This window comes from Sander vitreus, chromosome 16 (genome assembly GCF_031162955.1).
Source record: "Sander vitreus isolate 19-12246 chromosome 16, sanVit1, whole genome shotgun sequence".
Taxonomy (NCBI): Eukaryota; Metazoa; Chordata; class Actinopteri; order Perciformes; family Percidae; genus Sander; species Sander vitreus.
Genome location: NC_135870.1, coordinates 5,722,208 through 5,740,992, shown reverse-complemented (window position 1 = coordinate 5,740,992; position 18,785 = coordinate 5,722,208). Strand labels below are relative to the sequence as shown.

Genomic DNA, 18,785 nt, shown 5'->3' with positions numbered 1-18,785 from the left:
GGTTTAATTATCAAAAAACACCATATTTTTTGTTGTACTGCACATTGCTGCAGATCCTCTTTTCACCCTGTGTGTTCAGGTCTCTGTTTTAGCTACAGAGTGAGACATCCTACTTCTGTACCATCTTTGTTGGGATTCGCTCATGCGCAGTAGCTAGGTAAGGCTCACAATTGCTAGCTGTTTCTCTAACTGCAGTCAGTACAAGGCAGGATTAGCTGGGAGACTTCTTCTAAACGAGGGCGTACTTCCAACTTTGCGTGGAATACCTGCAGAACAGGGACATGTAAGTAGTTCTTTTGTAGATTATGGTGAACTTGTGTGTATTGTAGCAGTGTTTTGCCAATGAGAACGAGGGGGCTAAGATGGTTTAGCCCCCTCGTTTCGGCTAGTTACGTAGAAAGCCGTGCAGATTTTGACCAGCTCACCCGGAGACTGAAAGCAGGTTACATTCAGAAACACGTATCTCACTCAAAACAGCATGAATGTTTTTTGTTCCAAGGTTGTATGCGTGTAGAAGCACCAGAGATACAAAATAACACCCCAAATCCCAGAAAAAGGGATTTCTTCATAATATGGGCACTTTAAGAAGTCAAGAAACATATTTGCTCCCTGACCCATAACTGACCAAAACACAACTCTTTAAGCAATGACTTTTCATTACTGTAACAAAGCTGAGATATTGTCTAAGAATATCTAATTCAACACTACCACATTATTGTGTGTGATACGTGAGCCACTGTGCACTATTTCCACCTCTTCTGAATCAAATAAATTATTCTGGTCAAAATCAGGGAAATCTGTCAATTACGTCATAATAACGTTAATAATGTCAATAATGTCCTCAATATTTTTTTTTCAAATAGAATCTAAGATAGAAATTTAAGAGAAAAGTTTGTATTGACTACATCAGGGGTCTCCACCAAGCTTGGGTATTTTAAGATTTTTAAACACGCCTACATATGAAGACACACAACAGTACTTTTTGAATTTTCCACAATGTATATTAGTAACAGTTTTTATATATCCCTTTTCCAGAGATCCCAAGAAAAGAATTATTAACAGGGCAACATCCCTGATGATCTTTTCCTTGACAACATTTATCTCTTCCGACGGAAGGCCCAACCAATCCCAGGTATAAGAGAAGTAGCTCCCACTGTCCTGGATCTTTTTCATGGACTCCTCCCGTGGCTGGTCATGTCACCTGAGTGATATCCTTACTCTGACCATTTCAACTGGCTTATCTCACTGTGGAAGAACTATAGCTGGACCATACATTCCTCCCACATCACTACACTTATTTATAAAACGTATTGTTATAAAGCTGAATGAGTCCCTCCACCTTGCTCCAAATGTAAAAGAATGCACCACATGTCACAGAACAGTCCTTTAGAAGTCAAGTCATCTTTATTTATATAGCACATTTAAAACAACCTAAGTTGACCTAAAGTGCTTTACAACCAAGGCAGATGGTTTGAAGTCAGCTTTGATACATGTATAAACAACATTAGGTTACATAAATAAAAAAGTACATAACAAACACAACAATACAAAAGAAGTTGGCTATGCCCTCAGATGTCCATGTAAAAACCACGTAAAATATGGTGTACATCTAACTCCTAGCTGTATGCCACTTTACCTCGTAACTCTTTCATTGCTCTTATTTCACATTTTTTACTAGTTGTATTTCCCCTCTGAAGATCAAAGAAGGCTTATCTTGTCTTATCTTGCCACTGTGTATAATAAAATAGGTTCAAGGTCTTTATTTATCATGTGCACAACAATTAGGCCTACAGGGAAGCAGTTGTTGGCAATCAAAATCTTAGGTCCCAGGCTCCCTCTAACAATGCTAATAAAATATGTATAAGAAAAAAAGGAAGATCACACAAGTAACAACAAAATGAGAATCTAAATACAAAGTATATAAGGAATAAAATATAACATAATACAAAATAGACGGAAATGGTGATAAACTGGGTGTAACAAGAATGTAGTAAATGCATAATTAGAAGTCATATAAAGGCAGAGGAAGGAGTACAATGAAATTGTGCAAGAATAGTTGACCAGTCATGGTCATAAGACTCCAATCCTCCTTCATAGGTTACTGTATGATTTTTGTCCTGCATAGAGTCCTAACTTTTGTGTTTTGTTATGAGATATGACTTATTTTCATAGTATCTTTTTCATCATATATGTTTTTTAAATGTAATTGTATAACAAATGGCCAGAGCTCACTGCCCAAAGTGTGTTCTCATCGGTTCTCATACTGGACCTGCTGTGATCCACACACTCGATAATCATCCGCTCCTAGACATCGATTTATCTACGAGCAGCTGGTCATCACTGACTTTCTGCTGCACACCGTTGTCAGTTAGTAGTTAGCCACCGCACGTTACAACTGCGTACATTAGCCACAATCTACAGCCATGGCAGATCCAAGAATACGGCAAATTAAGATTAAAACTGGCATCGTTAAGAGGTAAGGTTGGCTTTTCGCTTCAGTTTAAGACTATTTAGCATGTCAAGCAAGCTAACTACGTACAATAGCTACGCTAAGCTACATAGATATACATAAAGCTATGCGCTCAGCTATGGTAGCGAGCTAACTAGCTTAGCCGAGCGGACAAGCTGGCTCGGCATTAACCCACACCGCGCATGGAGGAATGTCTGTCCGTTAGGTTTTAAATTTACTCCGGTGCTGTTGCGCGGCCTATAGTCTGAAACCAGTTCTTTTGTTGTTTTCGGTTGCTTCGGGTGCTAACGTTACTTTGTTACTGTCATGTAGCTATGCTGGTGTAAGAGGCCACTCGCAACCAAGGGCCTTTGTTGTTGTTGACGTTGTTTTTATTATGATAGTGTATTCACTTAAATTGGTGTAACGTTAACGTTAAATACAAAAATCAGATATAATCAGAATCATATTTATTAACTTACCAAAGCAAGTTCTCACTTGCAGGGAATTTGCCTTTGTATATTTGGTACATACAGTAAACACATAGCGAATACACAACAAGGCAAAGTACTGCTAAAGGCATGAACATAAATACAGAATATTTCTATTAAAATTTAAAGTATGCACAATGAGACTATAACAAAATAACAATCTGTACAATATAAAGTTAACTGTTTAAAAAATGGAAACAAGGAGGGCAGATGTGGAAAAGCTCACATTATGTGTAATGTTAACATGTGCAATGGTCAGGGTTAATAGTCCAGGATGTGCTAATGTAACGTGTAGTAACTGAGGGGTTAGAGTGTGTCAGAGACTGTCAGTGGGCCGTTGATGAGGCCCACTGCAGTTAAATAAACTATTGCTAGCTATAGAAACATTCACCCTGAAACTGGCTAAGGTAAGATAAACTAATGTTACACTGCTGTTTTTAACACAGCCCTGTCTAGCCTTGTTTTATCTCCATATAACATTACTTTCCCCCACTCAGTCTTGACTGTGGACATTTATGAAGATGTAGGAAATACCTGCACAGTCATGACACTGCATCATGTAGCTTTCTTCTACTGTTAGTGTGGCCTATGGTCATCACATGGATGTTAGGCCTACAAGTTTACTGTGACTAAGCACATCATACTAATATTCTATAGATTGTCAAATATAGTTTTATTTTCCACACTAAAACATGTAATTTTGCTCCTTAATTGATTTGTAGTTACCTATCTGACAATTGTTTTACCTCTAAGCCAAATCTCTTGATCAATTGTTTCCCCATCATTTTGTTCTGAGGCATTTACTATTGAGTATCTGGTGAATGACTGCAGTTATATATTTAGTATTCATTTTCTAATTTATCTAACTTTTTAGAGAAAATCTAACAGAAAAGATTGTTTTTCCATGACCTCAGCTTAGTTAACACAGTGGTTGTTACTCATGTTTTACCTCAATCAAGCTCTCTGCTAGGTCTTTGTTCAGGTGCTGTAGCAACAAGAATTGCAAGATTATTAAGACATTTGTATAATTCGAACAAACCAATGAGACCACATCTCATAGGGTTGTGCAGTTAATCGAAATGTAATCGTGATTATGATTTCAGCTCCCAATGATCACAAAAACAGAATAATCGAGAAAAACAAGGATTTAGCTCATTACGTTTTTTTCAAGTTGTTTTCTCGTGTTCTGAATGAAAAAATAAAGTTTCAATAGGAAAAGTATTAATTGGTTTTATTTAACTTTTTCCACTGTTTTTTAAGTTCAATAATTGCAACATCTTTCCAGAAGTCAACAAGTAATCATGTTAAATTATCGTGATTTCAATATTGACCAAAATAATTGTGATTATATTTTTCCCCATAATCGAGCAGCCCTAACATCTGATTCTCATCACTAAACTACCTAACCCCCCGTGATGTCAGTGAGTGACAGTTGGATTCAAAACATCTCCAGAAAGCACAGGAAATGTGTTATTACTTTTGAGAAACACAAATGTATAAATGCAGTGCAGTGTTAGTCTCATCTTGTACAGTAAGCGTTCTTCATATTCTGTTTGACTGGAATCTACAGTGGATCCTGCTCTGATCATGGCTCATACTTAAGAAAAATACACCAGTATCAAAGCTTGTACTAATATTTGCGTAGTAACAGATGGGAAGTGAAGGAATTATTGAAAATGATCCACCAACAATAGTGGTTAAAAGTATGCAAATGTAGCGTTAGACTAAATTCTATCCTGATTTAAATCCTAGACTAAACTAAGCTGCCGTGAGTAGCATAGAGTAAAACAGTAGGATATTTATACCCTGAAAACTTTTATAGCTGGAAAAGTTTGCTGGCAAAATGATCAACTGTTATGTAGGTCTAAGTTGTGATCATGAGAAGGCAATGTTTGATCTGCCAAGATACCAATAGAGTTAAGTGGTCTTTTTGGACTAATGATATCAACAAAAATAAACTGGTCTGATCGTTCCTTGACTTTGTTTATTTTGGACACATTTCTGTCAATGTCATGATGTCAAAAGGAAACGCAAACAAAGACAGGTATGATGTTGCATTTCTGCAAAGCACAACAGCAAACACTGAATGATGCAAGCTCAGTTACTGCTAAGTTATATTAATCTGCATATTTTTATTTGATTTATCGTTTTATCAGAAAGTTCAGAACCCAAAGACAGTAAATTTACTATTTTTTATATATATATATATATATATATATATAAATTATAAATAAAAAAATATATATTATAAATAAAAAAAATAAAAAAATATATATATATATATAATCCTCACATTTGAATCAGTGAATTTATGGCACCTTTGGTTAAAAAAAATGACTTAGTCGATTATCAAAATGGTTCCAAATGAATCTTCTGTCAATAAATTGATTTAGTATTTGCTTCTGCTGTAGATGTGATATGACATATGATTGGAAATATCTCACCTCCAGGAATCAAGTGATTAAATAACAGTAATACTTTAAAAAATATGTCCAATTTTGATGCTTTTACAACCCACATTTCTTTTCTAAAGACATCTACAGCAAAAACAGGCATTAGTCAAAGACAATGTCATCAGTGTGCATCCACAAGATGTTTGAGAGCTACTAAGACCGAAGACTCTCCATATGCGTTGCCTAAATCTCATGTTCACTATTTTAAACAATTTAATGTCCCACTCCATTCACTTTTCTTCACCGTCTGCATCGTTTTCTAGATGATTATGGATTTAGCCTAAGAATTTACAAAAGAATAATGAATAGAAATACCATACCTTTTAATCAAGCTAGGGCTGTACCAGACTCAAAATGTTGTCAGTCGAATCGGATTTGTCTGTTCAATACGACTATTTGTTACTATTTTTATTTTTTTTCAAGTATTTTTTCGGTGTTCACTTTTAAGCCGCACTTTATTGAACTGCCAGATATGAATGGGGTTCAGGGTGACAGAGACGTTCACATGATAGAGTAAACAAGCCAAGTTAGTTGTCCGAGCTAATACGTGCTAACTACTGTAGCTAAGGGCAATCAAATAAAAACATGGAGGCTCCGTAATCTGAACTAGCGTGCACCAAGATGGCCAACGCACTTTTATTTACTCCCACAACTGCAGCATAACCCTACAGCTTCACTTCTTCTGTTTTACCCTTCACAATAAAAGCCCAACTTATTCACTCAGAGCATTTCACTAAGATAACTCAATACCCTACTACACTAATAACTACAACGTTGTTTTCCCGACACTAGGTATTAAACAAAAGCCAGAGCCGTATGAAGTTGCTGTGAGTTGGAAATTCACCACTTCTAAGCACAAGGCAGAAGATAACATTATCGTTCTCTTGAAGAATCTCAGTTGACTGAGGGCTCGCCGACTGATGATTCAAATATTTGACTCTCAGGGGGCAGCGCTAAATAAATCTGTTTTGTACGTGACATCTTGGACGATGTAGGAACTCTAAAGCTCATCATCCGGTTTAAGGCGGCCTATTAAAAGAGTTGGCATCCATTCTGAGCTAAATGTCTAGATACTTTACCATGCTGAAATGGAAAATACTGTATATATTATGAGGAGTGGTGGGATAATGTGCTCCGTCTGTGAGAGTATCTCTCGTCGATCAGGCAGACCTCTAATTCCCTGCTGTCATGGGTGACAGTGGAATGTGCTATCGATTGTGTTTTGATGAGGGTCAGATTACTAACAGGCTCCCTGAGGTGCTGATGACGGTGGCTGGGTTTCCCATAGAGGATAATGTCGCAGAGTGTCCAGTGTAGGAAAGGCAATAGTACAATAGTGTACTTTATTAAGCAGTAACTACTGTTCTGATGTTTTTGAGGTTGAGTATACTATTTGATACTACCGATATTACAGCTCACCTCCTCTAGGCCAAAAGTCCTATCTTGACGTGGACCCTTAATCAAGCTGTTAGGTTTAAATGTACAGACTGTCATTGCTTTCTGTGTCTTCATAATCTCGTGTCCCTCCCATTCGGTCTCTTTCTCCTCTGTCTCTCCTTCTTCTCTGCGTTTGCCTTGCTCCCTCCCTCCTCCCTTTTTATATATTGGAGTTGAGAGGAAACCTGCCTGCTCTTTTAGCCAGGCCTATTTCCAATGGCTTTTGCACATTCCAGTCAGTGCCTTTTCTGCCCTAGCGAGGCGGATGCCCTTAATAAAATGACAACAGTAATTTGCCTTTGTCATTCCGGTCCCAGCACAGACTACATCGTGGCTCAAAAATACAGTGCTAGAGGAGGCGGCCGAATGTGTGTGTCGGCTGGCTCTAATTCCCTTTTTTTTTCTATTTTCCAGAGAGCTGCCTTTTCCATTAAGCCTGAGGTGGCAGGTCTATTTAAAACCAGCCACGACCCCACCCCTCATTCACACAGCGCTCCAGTCTGGGAGAAATAAGAAATTAACATCAGGACTGGAAGGGGAGGAATGGACATTTTGTTATTAGACTGTCCTTCAGTTTTATTCAAATTATTCCAGCCTTCCTCCCTCCATCTTTCCCCCTCTCTTTGCCACCTTCTTTGACTCTAAACCGGTGACATCACTCACTCTGCATCAAGCATGAGAGTGGAAGGCAGGAGCTGCTATTGCATATGGTTCCTGTTTAAAAGCTTCTTGATGGAACCTTATAAGAATGAGTGGTAATTGATGTAAAATATGACAGAGTGATGTTGGCGTCCTTGGCTAAGCAAGGAGCAGCGCAACACGGAGGGAAGGGTCTCCGGTAATGTTACTGATTAATGACGGATCACTCACTTACGCACACGCAGGCTGATTTTTATGAAAAATTTAATTTGTGTTGTCATTCCGACAAGCAGGCACAGGCGGAAAAAGACTATTAGTTGGGAATCATTATCAATAGTGATATTTTCAAACTCCATTATGCCAATAAGGGTCGGAATAATAATATATTTAGTTCCATTTGGCCCGTAATTGATAAATAATCAAAATTTATCAATGTACTCAAGCCCATTTTCACTAACAATCATGGAAAAGAGGCCCATTTACCACCTGACTTGGTCCAAATTAGGGACTAAATTGAGGATCAATTAATCACTAAAAAGACTAGTACTGTGTGGGTGTATGTGTGTGAGTGAGTTGGAGGCGATAGAGGTGGCTCATAAGTCACATAAGCACGGTGATAACGTATGAGCTGAAAGGCACACAGTTAACAAGGGCAACAAAAGGTTTGTCATGTGTGGATGCTGCTTGTTTACTCAACACTCAATAATGCTCAAAAAAAGCTTAAAGACAAAACTTGCCAAAAAAAGTCCACTAGTGACCAACTACAATCATTAAATCTGTAAAAAGTCACATAGTTACATTCATTGGGCTTAGGTGGTGCCAAAACGGCTCGGGTGCTGTGCTTAAGCCTTATAAACCGGTTGGAAAAACCCTGTCAGTATTGAAATGGTCTCGATGTGAACTGTGTCACTGCAGAGTCTTAGTTTGAATATTTTGGAAGAAAAAAAATTATACAATTTAAAAAATAAAATAAAATACTGAGTGTATTTAAATGTCTCTGAAAAAAAAGCTGCACAACATGAACGTGAAATAAACCAAGCACATATTTGTCTGTGTGATAATATTTAGAATTATCACATTTGTACTTAGTCGTGTTCATTATTGTTGGATGAATGTTTCATTACCAATGAGATTCTGATATAATATACACATTAGATCAGATTAGATTATAGCTGAAGCGATTGGTCAAATAACTGATTAGTTGATCCCTCAAATTCATCCAACTGCAAATATACTGCATATGAAAAATTAGGATTTCATATCAAAGCATGAGGGTGATTTGTACTCAGAAGCCAGTATTCTGTGTAGCAGCAGGTAGGGGGAATGATGTGTTCGGTTGTTGTTATTGAGGTGTGTATCTTGCCATCCTGCGGGAGATGATCTCACTGTGTCCCCTGAGTTAGAGGAACGTTGAAGAGAATGAGAATAGATGGCCCTGTCTGTAAAAGGTGACCATCACAGCCCGCCCTTTTTTCATGCTTCGGGCCTATATTATCTGTCTGGGAGGCCGTGCGTTTATGCTTGGTGTATGATGGAACAACACTGTGTGACTGCCTTTAACTGTGAACTGTCTTTTCCTCTCTTGTCTGCAGGCTGGTGAAAGAGGAGATTTCGTACAAAAAGGAGCTAAGCCAGCAGGAGGAGAAGGTTGAGCGCCTGAAAGCCGAGGCAGGATGCGAGTATGTCATCAAGAAACAGGTATGGGGGTCCTCTGTTTTGCTTCTTGTATACCAAACAACCATGTGTCTAAATTTGAAAACCTTTGCATTATCCATTTATCATCAACCGTTTTCCCGTTGATCTTAGCCAGTGAGTGAAGAGGTTTTGCTCTCCCGTAGTTAGGAAGTGAATTCTATCTTGATGATTTGAGTAGCCCTTCGTTGATGTAATGAGGTCAGTCCACATTGATAATGAAGAATTAGGTTTTGAGAGGAGAATCATTAGTGATTTTGTAATTTGCTTGATGCAGATGTAATTATATCATGTTACTTTAGAGGAGTTTGATAATTACTGACACGTGCTGGTAATTTAGTGTCCCTACCCTCCTCTCCATTCTCTCTCACTCCACCTGCATCCCTCCATCATTTGCGTGTGCAACGGCGAAAGCAGTACAGGGTTTGAAAATGTGTATGACTAAGCCTGTCGCGATAGTCAATAAATCAATTAATTGTACGATTAAAAAAAAATGAGCTAATTTTTCCGGCCGCGATAATTTCCATTTGCATGCTTGTTTGTTTTCTCTCTCTCTCTCTCTCTCTCTCGCTCTCTACCAAAGAGACTGGAGGACCACTCTCGGTTCCTTAGCGTAACGAGGAGTGAACCCTCTTGTCAGTCGCATGGTCTTTGTGTGGGGGGGAGGCGGGACTCCTGGCGGAGAGAGAGAGACAGAAAACGCTGGTTATTGGAGCAGGGTTTCCCGCAGCACTTTGCTGTTAAGGCGGCGTCAAAAAAAAAAGTATATGAGCGATATCCGCCGTGTTACTCGGCGTCCTGTTTTCTCCCTTTCATTCCAAAGCACACAGTTGACCACCTGCAGGTGGAGGCGGTGGAGACTCGAGGCTCGGAAAAACACGCCGCTGTGGACTTGTCAGTCTCGCAAGCGGTTTCAGGAAAGTGGCTGCATGTGTCCGACAATGCACAGAACATTAACGGTACAAGCCTACAGCTGTCCGCGGACACGGAGTGCAGAAAGTGTGTCAGAGGCTCCCAGACGGTGAACTGAGACTCCGTTACCTGCTTGTCGGTCAACAGTTAATGATCGGTTATTTAATTTCATTGTGCTTTCTTTTGGAAGGCTGGCTGCCAAAAATCGCCACTTACTAGTTAATTAATTAGCCTGAGGTAAACGATAGCTATCAGTAAACAGAAGTGACGTGGTGGCTGGCCTCTGGTGTGTGCGCCTTTGTTTGTTTGTTTTGTTTGTTTGTTTGTGTGGGTGTGTGTGTGTGTGTGTGTGTGTGTGTCGGCCCACCCCTGCGAAGCTCCGACCTGCAGACAGCAGAGGAGCAGAAGAAAGTAGCTGCACCTTCGCCAAAATGAAGACTGAAAAACAGAACTATTTTGATACAAACATTTACTCGCCATGTGGCAGATAGATAGATAGATAGATAGATAGATATATATATAATATATAATTTATTAATTATATATTTAAATTTAATATTTGGTGTTTAATAAATAATTGTTAAATGTAGTACAGAGTCTGTAGTCTATCGCACAAACACTCGAGGAATGCTGCAAACATCTGACAGCCAGTACAAATTACCTGGGAGAACATACGTGTCACAAACGGCATTTCCACAACTGTACAACAGCGTGAAAGACGACATGCTAAAGGAGATCAAAGACACATTGTGGATATTTCAAAAAGGTGTACCTGCATTATTATGCCATTATCATTATATTAGATGAAAATGGTCTCAGAACGACAATATTATCGTTTATCGCAATAATTTCTGGGACAATTTATCGTCCAGCAAAATGTGTTCTCGTGACAGGCCTATGTATGACAGACGTGGTGCTGGCTAGCTTTATGTGTTGATAGCATATTAAACACCTTTTTTTCGGAGACTTTTTACACTTCTACACGTTTCTTTTTTTTAATAACATTTTTAAATTTAACAGAAACTGAAATGCAGAATGACAACAAAAGGACTACGATAGGGTCATCAATTAACACAGACAGATACACGGGTACAGTTCATTGCACAGGGATTTGGGCCAAGAAGGTGAAATTAAGATGAATGTTAAATAAAAGGCATCAATCAGTGTCTGTTTCCTGAGAGTAACAATCCTATTTCATATATTTTTAGCCAAGCTAGCACTGTGGCTCCAGGGATGTCAAAGTCGATTGGTTGGTCCATCACTTTGGTGCACACTGAAATATCTCAACAGCTATTCGATGTATTGCCATGACATTTTGTACAGACATTCATGATCCCCAGTGGATGATAGTTAGTGACTGGTGATTCCCTGATTTTTCCTCTAGCTCCACCATGAGTTGCAAATGTATGGTTTTAAGTGAAATCGCTCAGCAACTATTGGATAAATTGTTGTGAAATTTGGTTCAGACATCCATGTACCTCTCAGGATGAATTGTAATCACTTTGGTGATCCTCGGACCTTTCAACCAGCCCCATCATTAGGTCAAATTTAAATGTGTCCAATGTTTTGGTTTATGATCAAATACCTTCAAAGCTAATGGCTGTCCCATCAGCCTCTGCTGTACTTTGGATTGAGTGCTAATTAGCTAAATTTTAGCATGCTAACACACTAAACTAAGATTACACATGCTAATATTTAGCAGGTTAGCATTGTTATTGTGAGCATGTTAGCATGCTCATGTTAGCATTTAGCTTAAAGCACAGCTGTGCCTGAGTACAGCCTCACAGAGCTGCTGGGCTGTAGACTCTTAAGTCTTGTTCACCACAGAATGGTGAGTAGAAGGGTGTGGGTCATTATTTTCTATGAAGTGTGGATTTCATGCGTAGGGGGTTTCTCTGAAGCCAGCATTTGCTCTTTATTTTTCTACTGTAACACAAACGTTTTAGGCATATCTCCAAAAAGAGAGAAACAAGACATTACATCTAAAACCCAGTATCCTTGACATTAAATGCCCCACTTCATCCAAAAAAGGCTGAATATATATATATAGACCAAAATATGTGGGCATGGTCCACGAGTACTGCTCCACAGCAGGGCTCTACAGTCCGACTAAAAATAGATGTGTGCGAACTGTAAAATGTATTTAGGAGCACAACCTAACGTTATTTTCATACTTGCTGTTTTTTGCAGATGTGGCCGCAAGTAGCTCCCATGAGCTTCTCTACATTTAGTTTTACATGGTTGCATTTCTGTTTTTACTGGAGCACATACAGCCTGTCTGAGCAGCCGCTCTCGGCTCGTCAGTATATTATGTTGCAGCGAGCCTGTTGCGAGCGTTGCCTGCGTGGCGTTTTAAAAAGTAACCAAAGTTCCAACCGCTTTATCTGCATTGCTATCCCTGTTAAAGGTGCTCTAAGCGATGACGGGTGACGTAACTTCTTGTTGACGTTCGAAGTATTGTCAAACAAAACGAGGCTAGCTCACCCCTCCCTCCTCCTCATCCCGTCCCCTTCCACCCACTAACTGCACCTTTTAACTGAACAAGTAGCAGAGCATGTTACAGAGGCGACGTCTCTCTGCCGTCCCCTGTACAGGTAAAGCCGGCCACACGTGATCCGTGGTGAACCACTCTGCGCTGGTTGTGCCGTTGCTTTTTCTATGGGGGGAGCGGTGGAGACGGAGGAAGCGCTGCCCTTGGCTTCGCGCAAAATCAAATAGAAAATAGAAAACATTACACTTCATAACGTTTTGTATTTGTAACGCATGTTGTAAAATGTATCACTGTGCACCAACAGTAATAGCAGTTACCTTAGCTTAATTATTAGCTGACTGGAGTGAATTCTCCAAAGGTCTGTCTGGATTTAGCGGGACATTTGTTGTACAATGACAATAAATGAACCTTGAACCATGTTTTAATTATTACATAAATGTTAAATAAATGCTGTTTGAATGTAGAAATAATCAAAAACCTAGTTTATGCTACTTGTTCTATTCAAATAAATGAAATCCCTTTGCTTGTAAATGTTTCCTCGTATTCATTTTATGAAAGAAACACATTATTTGATACATTTTCATTGCGCCCCTAAAATTCTTTATGTGCTCCAAAAATTTCCTTGGGGAAAAAAAATTAGCGTTGAGCCCTGCAAGGAGCACTGGGTCCCAGTGGATTTCTCTTTTACTTGTTCCAGGCAGGGAGGAACTACACAGCAGGCACCGCTTCTGATTATGTTTACTGGAAACATTAAAATTCTTAGTGTGTTTTTGTTTTGTTTGTTCATTCATAGAGCGGCGGCTCAGGCTGAGCAGCAGGCTTGGCTGGTGTTAAATGGGGGGATTGGGAGGCCAGATGGATTATGGTTGGAGATGAGAGGTCTGAGGCAGGATGGATTAGAGGTTTTTGTTTTAATGGAATCAATACGCTGTAAGTGTCATCTTTATCCAGCACTGATGGGATCATTCCACTGCACTGGGAGGGCACCATGACTTTTCTCTGTTGCAGCACTCCTCTGCTTAGTCTGGCTCACCTTGTCACATCTAGATGGCAACCAGCTCGACTAGTTGTCTCTACCGTCTTTCAGCGTGTCAGTTAGTCTGCCAGCCGGCCTGTGTATGAGTTCATCTGACTGCCTGTTAGTGTGCATAGCCGTGTAATGTACATGTGTGTAACTGCGTTCATGTTCTGACTTTCCAGCTCGACAGAGGGCTAGGTGAGGAAGCATCTGTCATGAGTGAGTGTGTCTGACAGCGTTAGCCAACTCTTCTCTGCTCTTTAGGGTGCCAGCTGGGGGAATTCCACATTAGCCGCGGCTGCGACAGTTCCCCAGGCTGTAACACAGTTTCACTCCAGGCGTAGTAATACCTCTTTACGCCTGATCACAGTGCCCTCGGCTCAGGGTTTCTTCATTTATCCAGGTGTGCAGTCAGATCGAGGTGGTCCCCCGCTGCCCAACTCCCTGCCCGATCGATAACTCAATAACATATTTCATACCGCCAGCTTGTCTGGAGATGTTAACCACAGCAGAGTGTCTGTGGGACACCTTGCAGGTTACTGTCAGGATCTAGGCTACAATGAAATGCAGCGAATGAATATGCCTGTAGCTAGCTGTTTAAATTAATGTTTTATACTTGTGTTCGATGATGTGTTGATTTTTGTAATGAAAAATGATAACGGTGGTTGCAATTCAAAAAAAAAGTGGTAATGTGGTCTCTGTGTGGTCTCAGGTGGAGGTATTGCAGGAGGCCAGAATGATGATCCCAGACTGCAAACGCCGTCTGACCATAGCACACGGAGATCTGCTTCAGTTATTAGTAAGTAACACAAGGGTAAAAAACCCGTTTCAGCTCACAACAGGACAAAACTGTATTGATTAAACTCTCAATCCATCTATTTTTTTTGCTGTTACTGTAACAAATTTTTAACCTTGTAGAAAAACTACCTGGTGTTATTGTATTTGTGAGATATTTTAGACACATAATGACAAAAACAACTATTTATTATAGAATTAGCCTAAACCACAGCTTGTGTTTCACACAAATCCACTTTTATTTTACCTCGAAAGACCATTGAGGAGGTATCCTTATTTACAATGGTTGCAATGGTGTCGAAAATGGGTTTGGCAGAAAACGAGCAACGCAATTCGAGCCGAGTTTCTGGCCACCTGACAAATCTAGCTGCTAGATGAAGTCTCTAACTTTGTCTGTCAGCTGTTTAGTGCTGGGTTAGTTCACAGCTTTTTTTAATGGTTTTTAAAACTAAAACACTGAGCGAAATAGAGGCTGAAACGATCCGTAGGACTGCACAATATGTTTGCCGTCTTGAAAGCTAGCTTCCATCACTGCAGTACTATAAATAAGACAACGCATGAAGACATTTTTGCTATGCCACTATGGTTTGACTATCTAATACTCATTACAGTGTTATTGGTGGACAAACAAACACAACATTTACTGCAATATGTTTAAATTCCAATGCTTCAACACTATCCAAATACATTTTTTACCAAACACAGAATAAGTTATTTCACCCAAATCCCAAAAATAATCCCCCCCCCAGTGGTATCTTGCCATGGAGAGAGTTTCCATTTGTATTTGCCCATGCAAATATTAGACTTCTGCCATCATTTAAATACAAAGGAGCTGAATGGGATTTGTGGTGCTCAAAAGATTGCAGACTGAACCATTTTCAGGCCCTGTGAAAACAGTTATCGACAAAGGTAGCAGCACACAAAAAGCCCACAAAATCTCTCAAAACGCTGGTTTAAATTGGCTTAACCATTTTTATTAGCCACGCCAGTGACATATATGTAGGGACATCACTCAGTACGTTTACATGCACACCAATATTCCACTATTATTCCGAATATGACAATATTCCGACTTTGATACAGGTCATGTAAACAGCATATTCCGGTTGGATATTCCGAATAAGGCCTTTTTCCAAATATAGCATTTTCTGATTAAGACGTGGGATATTACTTGATTATTCGGGTTTTAGAGGCGTTCTTCGGACATATATACAGCACATTTGGAATATGCGTCTCAATCGGGGTTTTACCGCAGTTTACGGCTTCTTGCCTGTTTACGGCTTATGGTCATCTCTGTGCGTTGCTATGGTTGCTGTTAACAAACCAACCAGCCAACAGTTTGCAAGGCTGCAGACCCGATAAGAAGGAGAAACACAGCTACTTTTAAACATTATCAAAGACTTGGATATCAACAGGTTTTTGGATATTCGCACACATCGCTACGCCGACCTTTTCGAGAAGCTGGTTGAAGGAATGAAAGAGGGAGGCTGTGTTCACACGGTCCAACAAGTCCGCCACTGCTGGTAAATGTTGAAAACAAATCCTGTTTTGCACCGCTAAATGTAAACGGGAATATTAGTGGAATACTTGCTTTCATTAGCCATGTAAATTTTAGAGCTTAGTCTGAATATAATTTTTTTTCGGAATTAGGGCAAAAAACGGAATATTATGTGCATGTAAACGTAGTCGCTGTTGAGCAGTCATTCCACCAGACTGAAATATCTCAACATCTACTGGATCAATTCATGGATTGGTAATCCACTGATGTTTCCTCTGGTGCTATCTCCAGGTCAGAATTTGAATCTGTCTAATACTTTGTTTTAGGACCAAAAATGATGAACATTATAACTGCTATCATTGTGACCACGTTAGCATGGAGACGTTAGCATTTAGCTTTAAAGCACCGCTCACAGAGAGCTTTAGAGCTTTAGGTTGTTAGTCAGGCTAACATGTTGAGTGGAAAATCCGAATTCCAGTCACTTCTTTGGCTACATATACACCGCTACATTTTGGATTAAAAAAAAAAGAATATCTTTTGCTACGTTTACACCTCACGTTCACACTATTCCGTGGTTTCAGAGCCCCTAAAATGGAGAAATTTGGAAACGGTGCTGCCCCCATTTTGGTTTTCTAACTCCAGGGTGGTTTTGTATTTGTGTGGTAGCAAACATCTCAATGGGAGAAAAATCAAAGCTGAATCAAATAAAACAGAAAGTATCTGCTTGGCCACATACCACAGGGGGTTATGGTAAATTGCTTGTTTGTGATTTCAGTGAACTGAATATGTGAATATGCTCAAGTATCACATGTTACATTAATTAACCATATTTCGGTGTATCCGTACTACCGCAGTGTGTGTCTAATCCCTTCAGGACTTAAGTTGGGATGGTGAGAAGCAAACGTAAGCATGCATGTCTCAGGGTCATCGCAATTAATGCGGAGCAACAGTCAGGCAGCTGTTGGTATGAGTCACTCACATGAGAGCTGGATGGTAGGCAGAGGGAGGTAACCTGGAATTAGCAACATGTCCCCTTCACCTATCACTCATCCTGCAGCCTTTCTTCCTTTTAGACAGACATGCACATATGCACACGCTCATCACAGTTCATTAGCAGCGCTGTCACTTCGGTGACCACCACAAGAACTCACACACTCGCTTAATTAAAGGACACGGACACCGTACAGTCACGTCATCCCTTAACTGCTAAATGTAGATCCTGGTAACATGATACTGAGTGAAAATATGATCTCAGGCATTAAGTTTTATGACAACACAAAGTGACATACAAACACATACACTTTTGTTCAGATATTTTGTTTATATAGACGGCGACAGAATAAAAGTTGAGGAGAGTTGTGGATTTATTCTTAAGTAGCAAGCTGTAATTCCTCATTTCTGGGTTTAGGAGGTGGCAATATTGTTCTAAAATGGCAATAAAACACAAGTGTGTGTGTGTGTGTGTTTGTGTTTGTGTCTTTTCAGGAAGCCGAAGAGGATTTGGGTGAATCAGAGGAGTACAAAGAGGCTAGAAGTGTATTGGACTCGGTGAAGCTTGAAGGATGATTTCTGATCTGTTTCTGTTCTCACTGTGAGATTCACTTGCTTTAAATGTCCATTCCTTTCGTCAGGCCCTGTTTGGAACCGCGGAGGCCAACTGAATCCATTCACATTGTCTGTTCTTGATGTAATTATTTCTACTGTTTACTGTTAACGTGCCACCACATTTGATCACACTCCTCCTGTGTGTAAAATCCCACAAGAACACAGTGAAACATTCAGTTTATTACAGCAGAGGAGTAGAGGGTTTTTCTTAACATTTATTTCGTCATACTGATACACAATTTGGACTTCAAAGACATTATTAAATACACACGGGTTTGTCTTTTCTGCAACTATAATCACTTTCAATGGTGTGGGTCCAATGCTGGATGGATTTGAAGTATGAAGGCTTTACACTGGTGACTATTGTGAATGGTGAAAAACTGGAGATCACTGTAGTGGTTTTATGAAGTGACAGTTTACCTTAAAACGTTTCAGATACATTTTGCATTCCTTTTATATGTGTCTGAGTTGCTTAACCCCCGCAGGACTTAATGATGATGCATCCCAGAATACTAACCAAAGCTGCAGGTAACGATTATTTCAATAATGGATTATTCTTTCGATAAATTGCTTGGTTTGTGAAATATTAGGAAAAAAAAGTTTCCTCAGCTTGTGTTCTCTGTGCAAAACACACGATGTAAAACAACTTGACAAGCAGCAAATTATCATATTTGAGAAACTCAAATCAGTGAATGTTTTAACGATTCTCAAAATTGTTGGGGATTGTAATTTTCTTTCAACCTGCTAATCGATTAATAAACTGATGGTTTCAGCCATAACCTGATGGATTTAATTGCACAGTGTATTATCCTGTTAAGAGCAGTGAAATGGATTGTGTGTTGATAGCTACAATAAAGAGAAGCACTTTGGGGGAAACCCTGTCAGTCAAAAGACAAATGTTGGTTATGGCCATGAATGATTAAACAGGCCTGTCTGTCCCTGCAGCAGTTCCATCTATTATCCAAATGGCCTAAAAATAACCGCACCTTGTATTAATGCTGAGAGAGTCCTTCCTAAATAGTCGTACTAATAAATGAACTCAATTGCCAGACAAATTAAGGTTACATTTGACTTGATCCTTATTTTACAGATTTCGATAATTATCGGGATCACCCCAAAGTCTCATTACCGCCCTAATGAGGCGCTGCTACTGCGTGACATCTACCCCGCTCCATCTCGTTAAGGAAATCGCTCTTCAATGCTGATTATTTTATTTGGAGGTATAATTATATTTCTTTCGGATAAATCACGGCCTAATCGAGTCCGTGCAGAGGGCAGCGGCGCTAATTGAGGCATGAGATGCGG

General features: G+C 39.7%; 1 protein-coding gene across 1 annotated transcript; it reads left to right on the top strand.

Moving 5' to 3' along the window:
* Positions 1–2,337: 2,337 nt before the first annotated feature.
* On the top strand, positions 2,338–18,268 carry tbca (tubulin cofactor a). The gene is made up of 4 exons (XM_078271595.1): positions 2,338–2,476; positions 9,062–9,167; positions 14,295–14,381; positions 17,361–18,268. The coding sequence occupies exons 1-4, from the start codon at positions 2,424–2,426 to the stop codon at positions 17,439–17,441; spliced, it is 327 nt and encodes a 108-aa protein (XP_078127721.1). The 5' UTR covers positions 2,338–2,423; the 3' UTR covers positions 17,442–18,268.
* The last annotated feature ends 517 nt before the right edge of the window (positions 18,269–18,785 follow it).

Coding starts and splice junctions, on each gene's coding strand:
- tbca (XM_078271595.1), top strand. CDS start 2,424: ATGGCAGATCCAAGAATACGGCAAATTAAGATTAAAACTGGCATCGTT. Junction 2,477..9,061: donor AAAACTGGCATCGTTAAGAG/GTAAGGTTGGCT, acceptor TCTTGTCTGCAG/GCTGGTGAAAGAGGAGATTT. Junction 9,168..14,294: donor AGTATGTCATCAAGAAACAG/GTATGGGGGTCC, acceptor GTGTGGTCTCAG/GTGGAGGTATTGCAGGAGGC.